The sequence below is a fragment of the Astyanax mexicanus genome, chromosome 24 (genome assembly GCF_023375975.1).
Source record: "Astyanax mexicanus isolate ESR-SI-001 chromosome 24, AstMex3_surface, whole genome shotgun sequence".
Classification (NCBI taxonomy): Eukaryota; Metazoa; Chordata; class Actinopteri; order Characiformes; family Acestrorhamphidae; genus Astyanax; species Astyanax mexicanus.
In genome coordinates, this window is record NC_064431.1 from 29,762,553 (window position 1) to 29,781,250 (window position 18,698).

The 18,698-nt window shown below is 37.1% G+C and overlaps 1 protein-coding gene across 3 annotated transcripts in view; it reads right to left on the reverse strand.

The window, feature by feature from the left end:
- Window positions 1-286: 286 nt before the first annotated feature.
- The window catches only part of slc38a3a (solute carrier family 38 member 3a), an 88,522-nt gene continuing 70,110 nt past the window's right edge, over window positions 287-18,698 (reverse strand). For all 3 annotated transcript variants that reach the window (XM_049471590.1, XM_049471591.1, XM_049471589.1), the window contains 9 exons: window positions 15,739-15,821; window positions 14,044-14,102; window positions 11,566-11,718; window positions 9,620-9,699; window positions 7,802-7,902; window positions 5,217-5,341; window positions 3,171-3,315; window positions 2,975-3,078; window positions 287-1,611 (listed from right to left, as the gene is read on the reverse strand). In XM_049471590.1, the coding sequence (XP_049327547.1) occupies window positions 1,507-1,611; window positions 2,975-3,078; window positions 3,171-3,315; window positions 5,217-5,341; window positions 7,802-7,902; window positions 9,620-9,699; window positions 11,566-11,718; window positions 14,044-14,102; window positions 15,739-15,821 (955 nt within the window). In that variant the 3' untranslated portion in view covers window positions 287-1,506. The remainder of the gene's footprint in view (window positions 1,612-2,974; window positions 3,079-3,170; window positions 3,316-5,216; window positions 5,342-7,801; window positions 7,903-9,619; window positions 9,700-11,565; window positions 11,719-14,043; window positions 14,103-15,738; window positions 15,822-18,698) is intronic.

Genomic DNA, 18,698 nt, shown 5'->3' on the forward strand with positions numbered 1-18,698 from the left:
GAGGATTGAGTGTAATTCATCAGAGTGGGACTTAGGTACCACAGGCACCTTCATTTACACACCAACCACGAGCCCCGCCCCTCAGGGAGAGGTAACTGGCTTTAACTGGCCTGTTTACACTCCGCCCACAAATGGGTTGTTCAACAGCAACTGTTGCTATGTTGGATATGCTTTCAAAAAAACACTGGCAGAAATCCCATTTATTCCCATTAAACTAAAAACACTAGCATATAAATCAGGTGCTTTCCTGATTTAATAAGTGGGAAAAGGGGGCATCTATCAAGAGACTGTATATAATAACACGATGTAAAACTTAATATTTATATTATATTTACCAACATACATCAATGTTATGCTGAAAACAAAATTCTACAATGTGTTGCTCTTAGCTGCATCAGTAAATAAAAAAAAAAAGAGCTTTAATGGTTCTTTACTATGAACTATGGAAACTGTTCTATATAGGGTGGCGCAACAGTCTAAGCCCTGCCTGTCATCCATAGTTGTTCCCTCGTTTAATCTTACCTGACTGAATGCAATACAAGCCACCATTTTTTTTATTATTATTATTAGCTAAGCTAACAGAATTAGCAGTTAGCATTCTCCTATAAAGTTTTTTTTTTTTACCCACAAGGTCGATATTGACAAGTCCATGCTATATCATTTGAAATAAATGAATCAATATCAATTCTTCAATTTTCTTTTCTCTTATTAACTAAATAAGATTTTAGCCAGTGTTCTCGAAAGCCTGTCAAACCAAGCAACAGCAGGTGTGAACAAACTTTTGTGAGTGGAGCCCTAAGTGCAGTAACATGCACTTCATAATCTGATTACTGCACAGAATACATAAACTGATACATATGATTACTGAGCTAAAATCCAGCTCTTTTAATTAGTTTACTTAATCTGATTTTAGAATTAGAATCAGAGTATGCTGTTTACATGATTTCTTATTTAATGTGATAACTGCTGTTTTCCAATTATGAAAGTGCATATAAAGGCCCTGCCTCCTAAAAAATACCCTGTTTTAATTTTGCCAGCTTGGAGTCAAAGAGGTCAAATTCAAATAATAGTGGGAAATTAATTGATAAAAAAAAGGACGGGTGGGATTAAAGGGGTTGGAGGTATTGGATTGGTTGGAGGGTTGGCTGCGAAGTTTGCTGAGAATGCATTCTCCCCACTGTGGCCCGTTCGGTTTATAATAAGCCGCTGGACAGTTTGTGGAAGTTATATGTGGAAACGTTTCTGGACGGTTTTAGGAAAGCGTACAGTAGAATACATACCATCACTACTCTACAGCCCTGCACTGTGTTTCCTGTGCTGAAGAAGGTGGACCTGCAGGCCTGATGATCCTGAGTCTGTCACACTGACGTCACACGGAGAGATTATGCAAACTCTACGGCCCCCGACCCTGACGACTATACACAACATAAAAAATACACACAACAGCAACTATTATTAAAAAAAAAAAAAAAAAACGAAAAGAAAGAAATAAAAAGTGGGCGTGGCCTAGTGTCCACTGCTTGCGTTGCTGCTCCCCGATGTCCAATCAATGATGATGAAGCTCAGGCTCATTATCATAAACAATACACCCAGCCCGGCAAAACAGGCAGCCTGAGAGAGAGAGAGAGAGAGAGAGAGAGAGAGTTCTGTTATTGTGCCCTGATACATGCAAATGAGCTCCGTATAGAACTACTATTCTATCTTGTGCGTGCAACACTCTGCCTAACTCAATGTGCTGGATTTTGTAACTCAGTAGCACAAAAACAAGTGCAAAATTGCATTTTGATGGGGTTGCTAAATATACATAATTGTTAGGTGGTTGCTGTGGTATTCCAGCAGATTGCTAGTATGCTGGGAGACGGTTTGGTAGCGGTAAATGGTTAAGTGGGCTTTTTCGCAATTGTGGTTGTTTTTTTGTAATTTCATGAAAGCAACTAGAAATGTGTGATTGGTGGTTGCTAGGGGATTGTTAGATGGTTAGCAGGGTGCCAATAACCAGTTGCTATCCAAAACAGGATGTGAGGTATGCTAGAGCATTGCTAGGAGGTTGCTATGTGGTTGATACTCTAGATAAAGCAATGTTTAGGGGCTTGCTATGGGGTTTCTAGGCAGTAGCTAAGTAGTTGCTATACAGATGCTAAAAGGTTACTAAGGCTACGTTCACATTACAAGCCACATTGCTCAAATCCGATTTTTTCGAATCTGATCTTGAAGATTCACATTCATAAATGTAAGTGATCTGTATCTGTGTGTAATGTGAACGAATCTGTTCCTGAAACGCCTCACATGCTGCACATTGATACCTGTATAAACGTCTCCATAAATGCTCAGGTCGAAGAGGAGAAAAAAGGTCAGGCAGTTTGCTTTTGCTGTTTTTTGCAGCTATAGCTGCACAGCTGCACCAAGACATGTGTGGGTACGAGAGAGAAGCACGTAGCGCTAATGCTAATGCATAAAAGCAAAAAGACACACGAATTCAGATTTGACCGTTCACATTCATGTCGCATGTCCATGGATCGGATAGGTATCCGATTTAGGAACACATATGAAAGTGACTCAAATCTGATTAAAAAAATAATCATATAATGATTTGGCATGTTCACACAGCCATGAAAAGAGCTAATCTGAGCCACATTAAGCAAAAAATCTAAATTGAGTCACTTCAGCCTGATAATGTGAACGTAGCCAATGGTATCTTAGGTGGTGGCTATGCTGTAGGTATAATGTTGCTGGTGATAGATGGTGAAAGATGGTTAGTAAGGTGCCAAAAAACAACTGCTTTGTTGTATAGTATTTAACATTTGCTAGAGTGTTGCTAAGGGTTGCTAATTGGATGCTATGCTATTCAAGGTGGTTAATATGTGGTTTCTGTGGTGCTAGATGTTGCTAAGCGTTGCTCTGTATCCCCTAAGTGTTGCTAAGTGTTTGTTAATTTTTGTGAATAAAAGACAGGAGTGTGAATGTGAGCTCTCACCAGGATTTTTGGAGCCGAGCGCATGGGCTCTTCCTCTTTGGGAACGATCCGGATGTAGAAGACGGCCGGGAAGATGAAGATGAGACACGGGGCCGATGTAGCACCTGGCAAATACAAAGCAACAAACACAAGCTCTTAACGGGCTGAATTATTATTTTTTTTGCCAGCAGTCTGTAGAGCATGTGCTGTAACTGACCGATGACTCCGAAGATGCCGAGGATGTTGGGGGCGAAGATGACGAGCAGGTTGATGGTGGTGAGGAGAGTGATGGCGATGGCGATGTGCCTCGGCCACCAGAAGGTTTTATTGGGAAAGAAAAGCTGCTGGATGGCTCTCCTCACCTGCAGAGCACAGAACATCACCAAACGTCCAAATCAGAGACTCACACTAAACCTAAACCTTACACTAAGTGTTTGTATACACTGAAAAAAATAAAATTTACTTAAAATTTACTTTAAAAAAGCTTTTTTTTAGGTAAATTTAATTTCAGATAAATTTAAGTAACTTCAACTCGGTTTCAAGATTAAATGTTACATAGAGTAAATAAGTGAACTGAACTTCAGTCAATCCTTTTTTTTAGTAAACTTTACTTCATTTATTTTTTTATATTAATTTTTTTTATATTATTTTTTTTTATATTTAATTTTTTTACATTTATTTTTTTTTATTTTGTAAACAGACCAAGTCTCGCTGTCTCAACACATGGATGGCATGGAATACATTCTTTTTATTACATTCTTATTATTATATGCCATCCATGTGTTGAGACAGCGAGACTTGATCTGTTTACAAAATAAAAAAATTAAATATAAAAACAAATTTAAAAAATAAGTAAAGTTTAAACCGAAGTTACTTAAATTTATCTGAAATTAAATTTACTTAAAAAAAAGGAAATGCAAAAAGTTGGGAAACTTTTTAAAAGTAAATTTTACGCATATTTTTTCACTGTATGCTCAAATTTATTGGTCCAAAGAATGGATTGTGTTAAACTAATTTTTTTCTCATTTTAAGGCAAATTTATGCCTTTATGCCTATAATATGACAATATAACAGCATAAAATTGCAATTAAACCATTTTTTAAGAGCAATGAACCTTTAACCTCATAAGATTCCTGTTATTTTATATTTTCAATTTCCTCCTAGCTATTTGGGATTTGTAAGACCTAACATGTATAAAACTAAACATTGTCTACAGGAAGTGTACAGGAAGTTGTTTTTTTGCATAAAACAATGTCCTCATATGGGGACATTAGTTTATTTTAACATGTAACCTTCCTGTTATGTTAATTTGTCAGGAACAACAATGGTGTTCCTCTGTTAATTTGACCCGGTGCATGTTTAATTATCCAAAATCCTAACAAGTGTGAATATTTCATTAATAACTCCATTACTAATTACTATATGAATATTCAGTGCAATAGTGTTTCTTACCTCTATAAGGTAATGCTTCAATGAGCATAATTTACTAATTTTCTATTAAAAAATTACATGTTCAAACTTTTTTTAATGTTTGACTACTTCGTTACTTTTGAAAGACCAACAGGTAAAACACAATAGATTTACATAACATTAAAACATAACATTGCAATGTTGTTTTAGTTGTTGTTTTTGCAGGGAGTGGTTGCAAATATGTGAGACAAACCATTTTCATATTATATGTTGATTACACTAATTAAAGCAAACAGAAGAAGTTTCATACTGAAAAAATACTTTAACTATTTTAACTATTTATCTTCAAACTTTAAAACGGGTCAATTTGACCCAATTTACCATTTGGGATCAGAAGGACCAAAATCAAAGGTCCAAATGTACATTTTAGCTTCTACAGTAAGTAAATAAACTAGTTTCAAACATAAAATTAGCTGAACATATTTACCAGGTCCATGTTTCTGTCTGAAATGGCTGTAGAAACTTTTGACTGGGTTTCCTGACCCTTGTTTTCATTCAATTGAGTGTAATGTTGTCATATGACCACTAGATGGTACAGACAGCGTCTTTATATGAGGCCAAAAGGTCAACATTAAAAAAAAAATGAAGTATCATGATGCAGATAAGCAGAAATGTACTAGGAATGTCCCCATATGGGGATGCAGGGTTTTAAGAGGTTGTATATTAAGAGATATTGGGACTGGAATATAATCCTGTAATGTAATATCCTATATAAATAAAAAATAAATATAAAAGTATTCCACTGTTTCCTTGCTAAGAAAAATATCATGTGTGTGTGTGACTTTAAACTCACTGGGAAGAGTACGATGGGTACGGTGAGTGTCACAGCGGTCAGTACAGCCAGACGCACACACAGGATCAGTGTATCATAGGGGTCGATCTTACTGTAGGTGTGCAGCAGCTCAGCCTCCACCCTATCTACACACACACACACACACACACACAGAAAGAGTTACAACAAAAGCAGAAAAGCTGTGTGATATTATTACAGTAGAGTCAAGTAACTATAAAATATAAACTGTAAAAAAAATATGCAGACATGCCAAAAGTCATGGGACAGCAGGATTTAAACTGACCGTGAATTATTTTCTCAGTTAAAGGCGTCTTTTTTCTAAGGCCAGAAGGAGTATGTACAATATTGTACAAATATTTTTTGGCAGGAATGCCCTCTCTCTTTCTCCTTACATCCATCCATCTCTCTGATTGGTTGTTCCAGGATTTCAGTTTGAAGAAGCACAGGAACGTTTTTTTTTTTATTATTATTACTATATAATACTGGAGGACGATGGGAAAGAGAGGAAAAATACAGTAGTTTCACGGTCAAAACTGAAGACTTGACAGGTATGGTGTATATAACCCTAATGATCACAAAATGTGAACACTGAATGATGATGCTTTTCCTTGATTTTACTAAATTTAAAATATAATCAAGGAATATAATCAAGAGGAAGGCGGATAATTAACAAGCCATCAAAGTTATCCAAAAGCAGTGTGTAAGAATGGTGGAGGAGAACATGATGCCAAGAATGAAAACTGTGATTAAAATCCAGGGTTATTCCACCAAATATTGATTTCTGAACTCTTTCTGAACTTTATGAATATGAACTTGTATTATGAACTTGTCTGCATCTTTTTAGTTGTTTCAGCCATTTCTCATTTTCTGTAAATAAATGCTCTAAATGACAATATTTTTATTCGGAATTTGGGAGAAATGTTGTCTGTAGTTTATAGAATAAAACAACAATGTTCATTTTACTCAAACATAAACCTATAAATAGCAAAATCTGAGAAACTGATTCAGAAACTGAAGTGCTCTCTTAGTTTTTTTTTCCAGAGATGTAGTTATGCATCACTGAGTGTCATGTTAACTACTGATCACTAGAGGGAGACATTTATTTTCATTTTATTGCATTCAGAAACAAGACAACCCACCTCATCCCCAGTGCACCTTTTCTACTGGCAGTCAGTGATGGTATAGTTACTTTGAAAAAGTAATCCGATTACTGATTATTGATTACTCCTTTAAAAAGTAACTTAGTTACTTTATGGATTACTTGATTTTAAAAGTAACTAAGTTACTTTACAAGTTACTTTGTTAGTTACTTTCAGCAGCTGCAGACATCACCTCCCGCCGCCTTAACATAAACATTATAACCAGTTTTGCCAATACTCCCTTTATTGGAAAATGCATTTTTAACATCAACAATTTATCTCTATTAAGTTGAACTATTTCCTAAAAAAATAAGTTTTTTTTTTATAAAAATAAAAAAATTAACATAAATATTTTTTTTATAAAAAAATAAAATATGGTCTTTCTTGATTTTACTAAACATAAATACTTGTTTTTATAAAAAATATATAAAATAAAGAAAGTCTTTCTTGACCTGACATATTTAACACTGTAAAACTGAACATTGAACTTGTTGTTCTCTGCAGGGCAGCAAGGAGTGGTTTTATAAAACAGAACCGTGTATATGGTCTAGACCAGGGATCACATATTTGCAGACTGCGGTCCGGGTCCGGACCCAGACGTTGTCCAATACGGACCCATACCGGACCCAACTACTGAGAAGGATTTAATTCTGACAGTGTTCATTTAAAGCACCGGAACTTTTCTTGTCTTTACGGTATTGTGCGCTCTGCGCCACAGCGAACGTGTGGTGTAAAATCTTTAAATGCTCTCCTCTGCCAATCAAATTTGTGGCAGACCGCTGCCCTGGCTAGTGAATTGGGACGCGGCCGCAAAAAAAAAACGCTTTAATAAAGAGATAGGGCGCCGAGAACTGGCGAAAAACGAAAACGGGCGGAAACTAAAGACACGCCGAGCGCGAGAGAGAGAGACAGGGGAGAAAGCGAGACGCGTGTGATTGGGGAAGAGCGGAGGGGGAATGGGTAAGGGAGCGGTGTGTGTGTGTGTGTGTGTGTGGAGGAGATGAGGTGGAGAGAGAGAGAGAGAGTAACGCACAGTGACTTAAATAAGTAACTTTAATCTGATTACTGGATTGGAAATAGTAACGCGTTAGATTACTCGTTACTGAAAAAAAGGGTCAGATTAGAGTAACGCGTTACTGACATCACTGCTGGCAGTATATCTCTGCAGGCACTAGACTAGCTGTGTGTATGGTTATCTAATGTATTTTCCATTCAAATCATATATATATAATCAATAAAGTGTTCCAGTTTGAGTTTGAGTTGTGCTCAGTTTGCAGAGTCTCAGTAACTCATGCACATTCAGTCACTTCATGCACCTCAGTTTACCTTTGGTACCTTACGTCCACCGTTCCCCCACTTTTACAGAAAGAAAAGAAAGGAAAAGAAAGGAAAGAAAGGCAGGAATAAAGAAGGAGTGGAATGACCCGGCCGCTGCCCGCGCCTCACCGTAGAAGGTCAGATATCCAAACAGCGCAGCCAGGAAGTACATGATGTACATGACAGCGATGGAGATGTTGGACACATGCTGCATCTTTTTCTTGGTGGGGCTGAAATCAGAGAATATCGGGATGTGATCACACACTCACACTCACTCACACATTTACACACACACACACACACACACACACTTACTTAATTTACACACACTTACTCAAACACACACATTTGCTCTGTATTAGGCCTCAACGTCCTGGGTAACCTGACTGGACAGCTCCAGACAATTATGATAATAATTTACTAAAATTGAGTATACTGACTGAGCAAAATAATATGAATGAGAAATATGGTTGTAAAATTAAATAAAGAAGATTTTTGTCTTAACTGCACTGATTATAAACACATGATTTTTATAAATATTTCAAACTACAAAATAAAATTTCAAAATAGCACTAGGAGTAGCAAAATTTGCATAATCATTATTCAGGTTTGTTTGGTCTCTATTTTATTTGAACTTAGCATGGAGCTAAACTCACAACTATTGTGGGCTTTTTGGTTTTTCCCCCACCTGGGGGTTTCTTGTCAGCCTCCATGTTTTTTTTTTCCAGTCCTTTGTTTGTTATTAGCACATGGCTTTCTGTGTCTCTTCTCATGTCTTCAGTTCTCCCTCATGTGTTCATTAATAGCTCCGCCCCTTCATTACCTGTCCCTAGGTGTTCCCTGTTGCCTGTTCCCTCCATGTGTATTTAAAGCCCCTGTATTTTCAGTATTAGGTTGTCGGGTCTACTGCATGTTCTATGTAGTTTATTTCTTGTTTATTCTAGTAGTCCTGTCTGTTCATGTATCTTGTTTTGAGTTTAGTTTTGTTAATAAATTACCCTGCGTTTACGTCCGCCTAGCGTCCTCCCTGTTGCATTACCTGCTCCTTAGATACAGTGAGCTCCCACTTTTCATGTTTATCTTCTTTATTCGTCACTTTCTTACATGTGTGTTTTATTGCTTATGTATGCTCTTGCTCTAAAAGAATAATGTCTGGGATATTGTATATAATCTGTAGGTATTAGGGAGACTCCCTGAACTTCCGTGACAGGTGGGATGTCAGTAAAAAATGCACGTTTCGCTCATGTAATCCCCTCACAGAGGACATTTTAACTCCTAAAACAGTTTTTAAATGGTCTGATGACTTTGACTCCTGTGTGCTAGAGCAGGAACCCTGCTGAAATATGCAGAGGAGTGATAACGCCAGCACTGGGAGCACTGGGAGAGTCACGTGTCTGCTGTAGCCCTGTAGCTGCATATGAGTCATGGCATGCTGGCTGCATTCTGCGTTAAGCTCATGTCACTGTGCAGCGTGAGGGCGACTGAAATGGCAAGCCAGGCACAATGCAGCGGCATTCACATCATACCATCCACAGCATTACTCACAGCTGACCCCAGAACAGCCAATCACACGGCAGACACATTCACATCACAGAGGCACAGAGTCGTGACTAAAGGGGTGCAGATCTCTGAACTCATCACCAGTCAGATTCACCAGAATATGATTCAGTGTGATCCATTTAAGTTAATACACTTCAGAAGTAACTCACAAATCTGACTAATCTAAAACAAAGAACTGTGCAGAAAAATACAGTAAAAAAGTATTATTGTTAACATTATTGTTAGCTGCAGGCCAATGGAACAAAATTAAGAAAAAGTAGTTAAAATCCTCAAATTGATAGATTTTTTTTATATATAAATTAAGTAAATAAATAATGTATTTGTTTTGCACCCCTAGTCACGACAGATCTCAGACCAGTAGCAAACGGTCGAGATCGAGGCACTTACTTGCGCAGTTCTGTGTAAATTGGCAAAACCTCCGGGTGGCACACAAACGCAAAGGCCAGGATGGGAATAGTGTAGGCTGTCTGCAAACACACACACACACACACACACACACACACATTGCACACATTGTTATTTTATTCAATGGCAGAACATGCCCACGTCAATATATATAGATTAAACTCATATATAAATATGATTTTAAATAAAGACAGAGAAAAAGAGAGCACACAAGCCTTTTTAAGACATAAGAACATATTAATACAAATTAATTTTAATACACAAACTGTCCATTTCACTGTGTCCAAATTTCCCAAATTACATAAAATAAACTCTTTTTTACAATGACTTAATTTAAAAGTTACGTTTTATCTCTGTCCTGTACAACTGCTGTTTCGGAGATATTAATTTTTTCACTGGACAGTGATGATATGTGGAAAAATCATATATCCAAGTATCTGTATTAAAATGTCATATCCCATAGTATTATTACATTTTAAGTACCTATACTGAACATTAATATATCCAATATGTATGTAAGCACATATATGAAATAATATCAAATTCCATTTGTTTCATACATATGTAACTACTGATATGGAATAATATTATTTCTTATGTGTTACATATGAAAGTGCCTTTATGGCATAGTAATGATGTATGATTTGCATCCTGTATGTATCAATTTATCAAAGAGTTTATTGTCATGTGCACAGTAAGAAACAAGTTTCCTCGTACAATGAAATGTATGATTTGCTATTGAATTTTATATAGTAGCTATATAGACTCAATATGCAAAATTGTATTATAAATACATAAACAAATAAGTATATATATATCCTAAAGCAATGTCTCATATACATTATATACAGGTATTACATTAATACTGATAACAATAACTACATATAATGTTCTGAAAATATGTCCTATATAAATTATAAAGATAAAAGCATATAGTTTGTATAAGAATTGTATTCCGAAACCATTTAATATGAACATTTAATTAAAACACTGTAGTTAATCAGGATGATGTTGCTAAAATTGTAGGTCAGCATGTTTCTTTTAGATTTTTCTAAAAAAAATCTGGATTTTTTTGTCTTGCAAATATATAAAAACAAACACAACCTGAACACACACAAAATGCCCTATCACCATGGTTACCACGGCTTCAACCACAGCCTCCTTAACTACCATCCTACCACTTCATAGTCCATTAAAGATGGGACACTTCACAGAGGGATAATTGTTTAGGCGACTAATTGTTGGCCTGGAACTGGAGAGAGTCCATGGGCCGGCTGATTAGGGATGCCGGTCCGGTCGGCCTGGAGAACACAGTGAACCTGGACTAGACTGAACACACACACACACACACACACACACACCCATACCCTACTGGGCTATTGATATTAATATGTGAAATGTTAAATAACCCACACTCACACCCACACAGACATTAATATCTATACATCTACATTAGAGGAAAGGTGTGTGTGTATGTGTGTCTGTATGTGTGTGTGTGTGTGTGTGTAATATAAAGTCTATGGACTATAGACTCTATAGACTCTGAGGTCTATACAGTCTGAGTGTTTGAATGGTGGGTGGTTGTTAAGTACAGGTCAGAAAATGGGGAAAATGAGACGGTTGGAATAATCCATCTTGGAGACTGCACTCAGTGAACCCAGCGAAGAAAGGAAGGAAAGAAAGGAAAGAAGGAAAGAAAAAAGAATGAAAGAAAGAGAAATCGACAAGCCAGCCACTAAATGCCACTTCTCTCCCATATCCCCCGCTGCTCTGCCTAATTCAGCTCATCAATCAGCCGTGAACTTTAAAACTGCAGTGTGTTAAAGTTCCCGAGAAGATCTCACTAATCAGACTCATCAGTCTAATCAGTCACATTAACAGGTCTTTTACAAACAGGTGTTTTACAAAACACTGGAGCTGATTTTCACCTGAAGCTTGAGGTTGAACATCTTGGGGGCACAAGATGGATCATCATCAGGGGTCACCGTGACTCCGTGGGGAGTGCTGATGTTCAGATCCAGCGTCCGGTTTAGGGCAAAGTCCACAAAAGGACACGGCACCTGAAACTTCTTATAAATCACCTGAAATCACAAAAAAAATATTCATATGTTTATTAATTCATCCATTCAGCAAGTAGTCAGTTACAGAATGGCATTAATAAACGAGAGAGGAAAAGAGACAAAAAGAGATGAGAAGAAAAGAGACAAGATGAGAAGAAAATAATGTGACAGCAAAAGAGATAAGACAACAAGAGACAAGACAAGACATGACAAGACAACACAAGATGAAAAAGGATGAGATGCGATACGTTGACAAGCGATGCAGAGATGAGAATAGATGAATAGATGAGACGAGATGACGTGAGCAGAATAGATGAGATGACGTGAGACAAGATAAAACAAGACAACACAAGATGAAAAAAGATGAGATAAGACGAGACAAACAGAGGCGAGATATGAAAAGATGAGAGGAAAAAGACACAGAGACGAGAATAGATGTATAGATGAGACGAGGTGACGTGAGCAGAAGAGATGACATAGTGAGACAAGATAAAACAAGACAACACAAGATGAAAAAAGATGAGATAAGACGAGACAAACAGAGGCGAGATATGAAAAGATGAGAGGAAAAAGACACAGAGACGAGAACAGATGAATAGATGAGACGAGACGACGTGAGCAGAAGAGATGAGATGATGTGAGACAAGATAAAACAAGACAACATAAGATAAAAAAGAATAAGATAAGACGAGACAAACGGAGGCGAGATATGAAGAGATGAGATGAGATGACAAGCGATGCAGAGGCGAGAATAGATGAATAGATGAGACGAGAAGACGTGAGCAGAAGAGATGAGATGATGTGAGACAAGATAAAATAAGACAACATAAGATAAAAAAGAATAAGATAAGACGAGACAAACGGAGGCGAGATATGAAGAGATGAGATGAAAAAAGACACAGAGACGAGAATAGATGAATAGATGAGACGAGATGACGTGAGCAGAATAGATGAGATGACGTGAGACAAGATAAGACAAGACAACATAAGATAAAAAAGGATGAGATGAGATGAGACAAACGGAGGCGAGATATAAAGAGACGAGATGAAAAAAGACACAGAGACGAGAATAGATGAATAGATGAGACGAGATGACGTGAGCAGAATAGATGAGAGGACGTGAGACAAGATAAAACAAGACAACATAAGATAAAAAAAGATAAAATGAGATGAGACAAACGGAGGCGAGATATGAAGAGATGAGATGAAAAGAGACAGAGGAGATGAGACGAAAGATAAGATGAGTTGAGACAAGATGAGAAGAAAATAATGTGAGAGTAGAAGAGATGAGACATAAAACAAGACAAGACAACACAAGATAAAAAGGGAGGAGATGAGATGAGACAAAAGGAGGCGAGATATAAAGAGATGAGATGAGATGAAAAAAGACGTAGAGATGATAATAGATGAATAGATGAGACGAGATGACGTGAGACAAGATAAGACATGACAAGACAGCACAAGATGAAAAAAGATGAGATGCAAAGACAAGAATAGATAAAAATAGATGAAACGAGATGACAAAAGATAAGATGATATGATAAGAGATGAGAAGAATCAAGACAAGGTGAGACGGATGTAAAGATGAAAAGAGATGAGACAAGACAAGATAAGACAAAAAAAGATGAGACAATAAAAAAAGAGATGAAACAAGAAAGAACAACATGAGATGAGACTGGATAGGACAAAACGAAGGGAGATGAGAAGAGGAGAGAGAACAGGACAGGAAGAAAGAGAAGATGAGAAGAGGACAGATAAAATACAATACAAGAAGATGAGAAATGAGATGAAATGAGACTATTTGAGAAGAGATGACAATGTTAGCAGCTCACACACACAAACACACACACACACACACATTCATCAATAAATAAGCAATGTAATATACATTTTCATATTTTTAGAAAATCCATTTTGTTAATATATACACACAAAACACACAGTGAGTCAGACAGAAAGAGCAACAAGCCATAATTCCCCCAAACACACACACACACACAAAAGTGCACATACACACATAGAGTGAGTCAGACACTGAGAATCATGCCAACTCACACACACACACACACACACAAATCAAACACACACAGGGGGCAAACTCCGCAGGCTTGTGAAGAGGAAGATGAAAATATTCAATTGTCAGGCTGAGTAAAAGGATTATAAACTGCTGATTGAAAGCACAACCAATCAAAGCTTAGCGTATTTCTCCCTCAGTCAGCACTGTGTGTGTGTGTCTGTCTGTTAGTCGGTGTGTGTGTGTGTGTGTGGGTGGGTGTTTCATTCAGTTCTGCAATAATTTAGCTTCCGTGGGAACACTGACGTGATTCGTGTGAAAGTAGGACATACCGAGATAAGGAAGAAGACCATGCAGCTCAGAGAGAAACCACTGGTGTAGCCCAGATAACCTGGAAAACACACACACACACACGCACACACACACACACACACACGGCAGTAAGAAACGATTTTTTTTTTAAATCTATTGTCAATATTACTACTGCTACTAATACTTTTACTACTACTACTACTAAAACTACTTCTACTACTACTAATAATAATAGTAAAAAAAATAATAATTATAATAATAATGAAACATAAATGAAATTAAAAAGCTCTTCTGTGCTTCTACTCACTGGACACTTTATTTAAAAAATAATTAACTTGTACTTCACTCACAGACCAGAAAATTTAACTACACTTATGTCTAAAAAACATATAACCGTATTTTTCAGACCGTAAGGTGCACTATTAATGAATGTCTATTTTCTGGTCTACTTTCATATATAAGGCACACCGGATTATAGGGTGAATTAAGCCACATTAGCAAGGATGCCTACATCGAAGTGAGTAAGTGTGTCGCCATGTTTCCCTTCTAATGGGGAAGCGCCAAAGTAAACAAAACTGTAATTCTTAAAAAAAGATTTCCTTTCAGCCAAGTCAAACAAGTGCTGGATGTTAATCTACACAGATTTCTCTCCTGAAAACTTTGGGTGAGTAAAGTGCTTCCGTTTATTTACACTAAGCTTAGATTTGAAGTATTTTGTCTATGTTTTTCCAGCACTAAGGCTGGGTGCAGCAGAATTAGCATTAGCCGCTATCCGCAACGCTAGTGTTTTGGTAACCCAGGAGGCTATCAGCTATAGCGGTTCATCCCACGTAGCCCGTTTTATCATGGCAAACTTGCAGACTACAGTCCGATTTACTCAGACTACAGTCCTATGTACGGTGAAAGAGCTAGCACTGTGGTTAGCGGCTAATGCTAATGCTGCTGCACCCAGCCTTACTGCTGGAGAAACTTCACAGAAAACTCCCCCTTATAATGCTGTACTTCAGCGGAGTGGCTTTACTGATATAAGGTGCATCAGATTAAAGGCGCACTGAAGATTTTTAGGAAAATTAAAGGAATTTAAGTGCGCCTTATAGTCGCAAAAAAAACGGAACATTAAACTGCCTATTTTACACTAAAATTTTTAGATTTACTGAATAAAACTGCAAAGACCTTCAAATAAATGTCTGTTAATTAAATCAAATGCATACAATTACATCACATGACCAATAACTGCATGATTAATTATTTTTAACTGCTAAAATTAGTCACTTGAGATGTAAAGACAGTTTAGAGGATTGCTTTACCTGAGAGACACTGCAATCATTGGTTCTCATGATCACAAATCAGCTTTTATTTTCAATAGAATAATAAAACCGGGCCTTCTTAATATTTAGACAACATCCAAAAAAACAGATGTCATTCCAAACATGCTTATAAATTTTATTTCAAATAAAATATCAGTAAATTAGTCAGCGTTCGAATATGTGAGCCTGGCCTACTTATTTACCTAATTCCAGAATCAGATGCTTCATATCTACAGCAAGAAAACCAAAATACAGCGAAAAAGATTCTCCTCAAGAACTCTGATTAAAGTTTCACATGTTTACAGCTTCATCAGATCTCTCAAAGTCAGAGGGATTAATTAGGGGAGGGATAAGCAGTATTTGGATGTTTGCGAAGAAAAAAACAGCCTGAGGAGGATCACGACTCACCCAGCTGCTTCATCAGAGCCAGAGGAAGAATAATACAGATGGAGACGATGATCACCAGGTAATTACCGTCAAAATACCACTCGCTGAAATAAGGAGAAACAACACAAACACAAATATCAATGAATATGGATCGACTGAAAATTTTATATACACCCCGGCCAAATCGAATCAATCAGCCAAGACAGATTTGGTGTTTGAAATTCGGCTTCTTTAATTTTACAATGGAGCTTCAAGGTTAATGTGGTGAACAAGTAGAATGGAAGCTTGAATTCTACAAATTAGCCAATTAGCATGGTGCTAGCTGCATGTCTGTTTTATTACTCACTAATATGACATGACACAAAATATATTTTTTAAATTACATGGTGTTGAATGGAAAGAAAATCTGTATAAACCCACCAATCATCTAAAAAAACATAATTACTGGATATTGTTCTTTTTTCCAACATCTTTAAAATACAAGCTTTAAAATACAAGCCCAAATAAAAAAAGTGGAAATAAAAATATGAAAATGCAAATAATGAAAGAATAAATGCATTGTTTCTTCATTACAAACAGTATGATCCCATAATATTTCATGTTTAATCTGCTCAGCTATATTTAATTTGTTAATATTCATCCATTCCAACAATCCAGGCCTGCAATACCTTTAAAAAAAACTTTATAATGGTCTGAATCAGTACAGGTTTGTAATTGCATTTTTTTTTTATTTCATTAAACAATTCTCCACACAGTCTCTATTAAGGACATACTGGGACTGCAGGAAGGCCAGCTGAGTATCTGTACGCTTTTATTCCACGGCCATGCTTTTGCAGCGTGTGCAGCATGTGGATTTGCATATCTAACACCCCGATAACCGTCTACTTTCCCGTGCCATAATTGCGTTGGAGTTTAGGAATAAGTCTACACTGATGGGTGTGGTGGTCTGGAAGTGAGGTCAATTTCTGGTGTGTTCCTATTTTAGCGGCAGAAAACAACCCTAGTCAGTGCGCCACTGACTGATTAAAACCCTGACAACAGTCAATCATCAAAGTCTATTCCTGTAGGTGCTCCCAGCGCCTTAAACACCCACAATCATTAAAATCATTAAACACACACATGGAAGCATTGCAGAGCACAAACCCGACTTTTAACTAAAAAACAAACAGGATAAAGAATAAAATAACAAGTTTACACTTTCCTTAAATGAGTATGAATGCGCAGGTCAGTGTCCTCTTCTGAGATGCACAAAGCATAGCGCTGTTAAGATACAAACGCGCCAAAGTCAGGGCGCACCTGGCTCTTAAAACAAATGATAACTGGCACACTGATTCCCAAAATTACCACATCCATGATTAATTAAGATAATTAGTATGTGAATTTTGCATGTTTTGAGACACAAAAATCATATTTTTTCCCCTTTATGATATGTGATGCAAAAAATAGAGCCCATATGGTTCATACTGTCTGCAATCAAAAAAAAAGTTCAAAGTAAATGCTAATGTACTTTCTTTCATGTTAACAGGGATAACAGAGAGTCATTCGAGAACAATAAACCCCGCCAAACTCTAAAAAACATAGGTACGATATGAGTACTTTTTTGTACTCAAAGGTACACTCTTCATAATTGTACCCTCAAAGGAACAATATTGGTCTTTACAGGGTCAGATTTGTTCCCTCTGAAGTACAAAGTAATTTCTAACAGCAATAAGTACAGATTTGTACCATTTAACCTGCAGCCAAAAGGTACATTCAGTATTCTCTATCATGGTACTAATAAACTATATAAATATTAATTGCATTTTTCTTTATTTGAAAGCCACATAATTTTAGATCAAGCTCTTGACACATATTTAGTTGCTGATAAAGTTTATAATGTTTATAATCTTTACTGGCACAAAAACCATGGGTACAAAAAAGAAAAGTACTTTTTTGTACCTCAATATAAGGTACAGCCCCAGCGACAAGCTTTGTACTACTTAAAGTACAAATCTGTACTTCCTTTTCTTAGTGTGCATACAGTTTGAAGAGATTGTTTTGAAGTGTGTGCAGTATTTGGTTTTGCATTGTCTTGCTGACTTGTCTTGTGTGATGATTTAGATCTGTCTATGTCAATGCTAAGTCAAAGCTTTCATTGATAGCTAGCTTCATTAGCCTCGTAGCTCCATTATAAAACTAAAGACACAGAGTTCAGACACCCAACATGCCACAGGTGACTGACTACGCTCGGGTTTGAATTTTAATGATGGTGAACCGGAACTCTTTTGGCCGCTCCTCCAGCGAGCGGATCTGCTTTCCACCGGTGGCCGGAGCTCTGGATGGGAGAGTAAGGAGGGTTATCACAAAACTCTTTCACACTCTCTCGCTCTCTCTCTCTCTTTCTCTAAAGCTTTTAAGCTGGTTATTCTTCCCCTTATTAAGTCCGGGCTCTCCCAGACAGCACGCCAAAAGAGAAAGCAAATCCTTCCTGACCTGCCACATCACGACCTGGAGCAGGAAGCGTGGAATAAATAAATAAAAAAAGGGAAAGAGAGAAAATCCTGCAGCATCACGACCTGGAATGAGAAAACGCTCTATGTGGAAAAAAAGAAGAAGAGAAGATACATCCGCATCATGACCAGGAACGGGGGAAATCGTGATGCAGAGATAAAGGGAGATAAAAAAGAGCAAATCCTGCTGTGGAAAAAAAGCACTGAAAATGGAAATCCTGAAATCTGGACCTGTTTCACGGCAACCTTTTCTTTATTTCTGCCTTTTTTTTTCTTTGTCTCTTTTGGCCAGTGGTCTGAGAGAGCTCAGAGAACACACACACACTTATATACACACACACAAACACACACAGTTCATCAACATGAGGTGGCAAATGAGTAAGTGAAGAAAGATGGTTCTCAGTTGTTTGGAAATGAGGTGAAAATGAGGCTTTATAATTAAACTAAGGAACCCAGCTTCACACACACACATATGTGTGTGTGTGTGTGTGT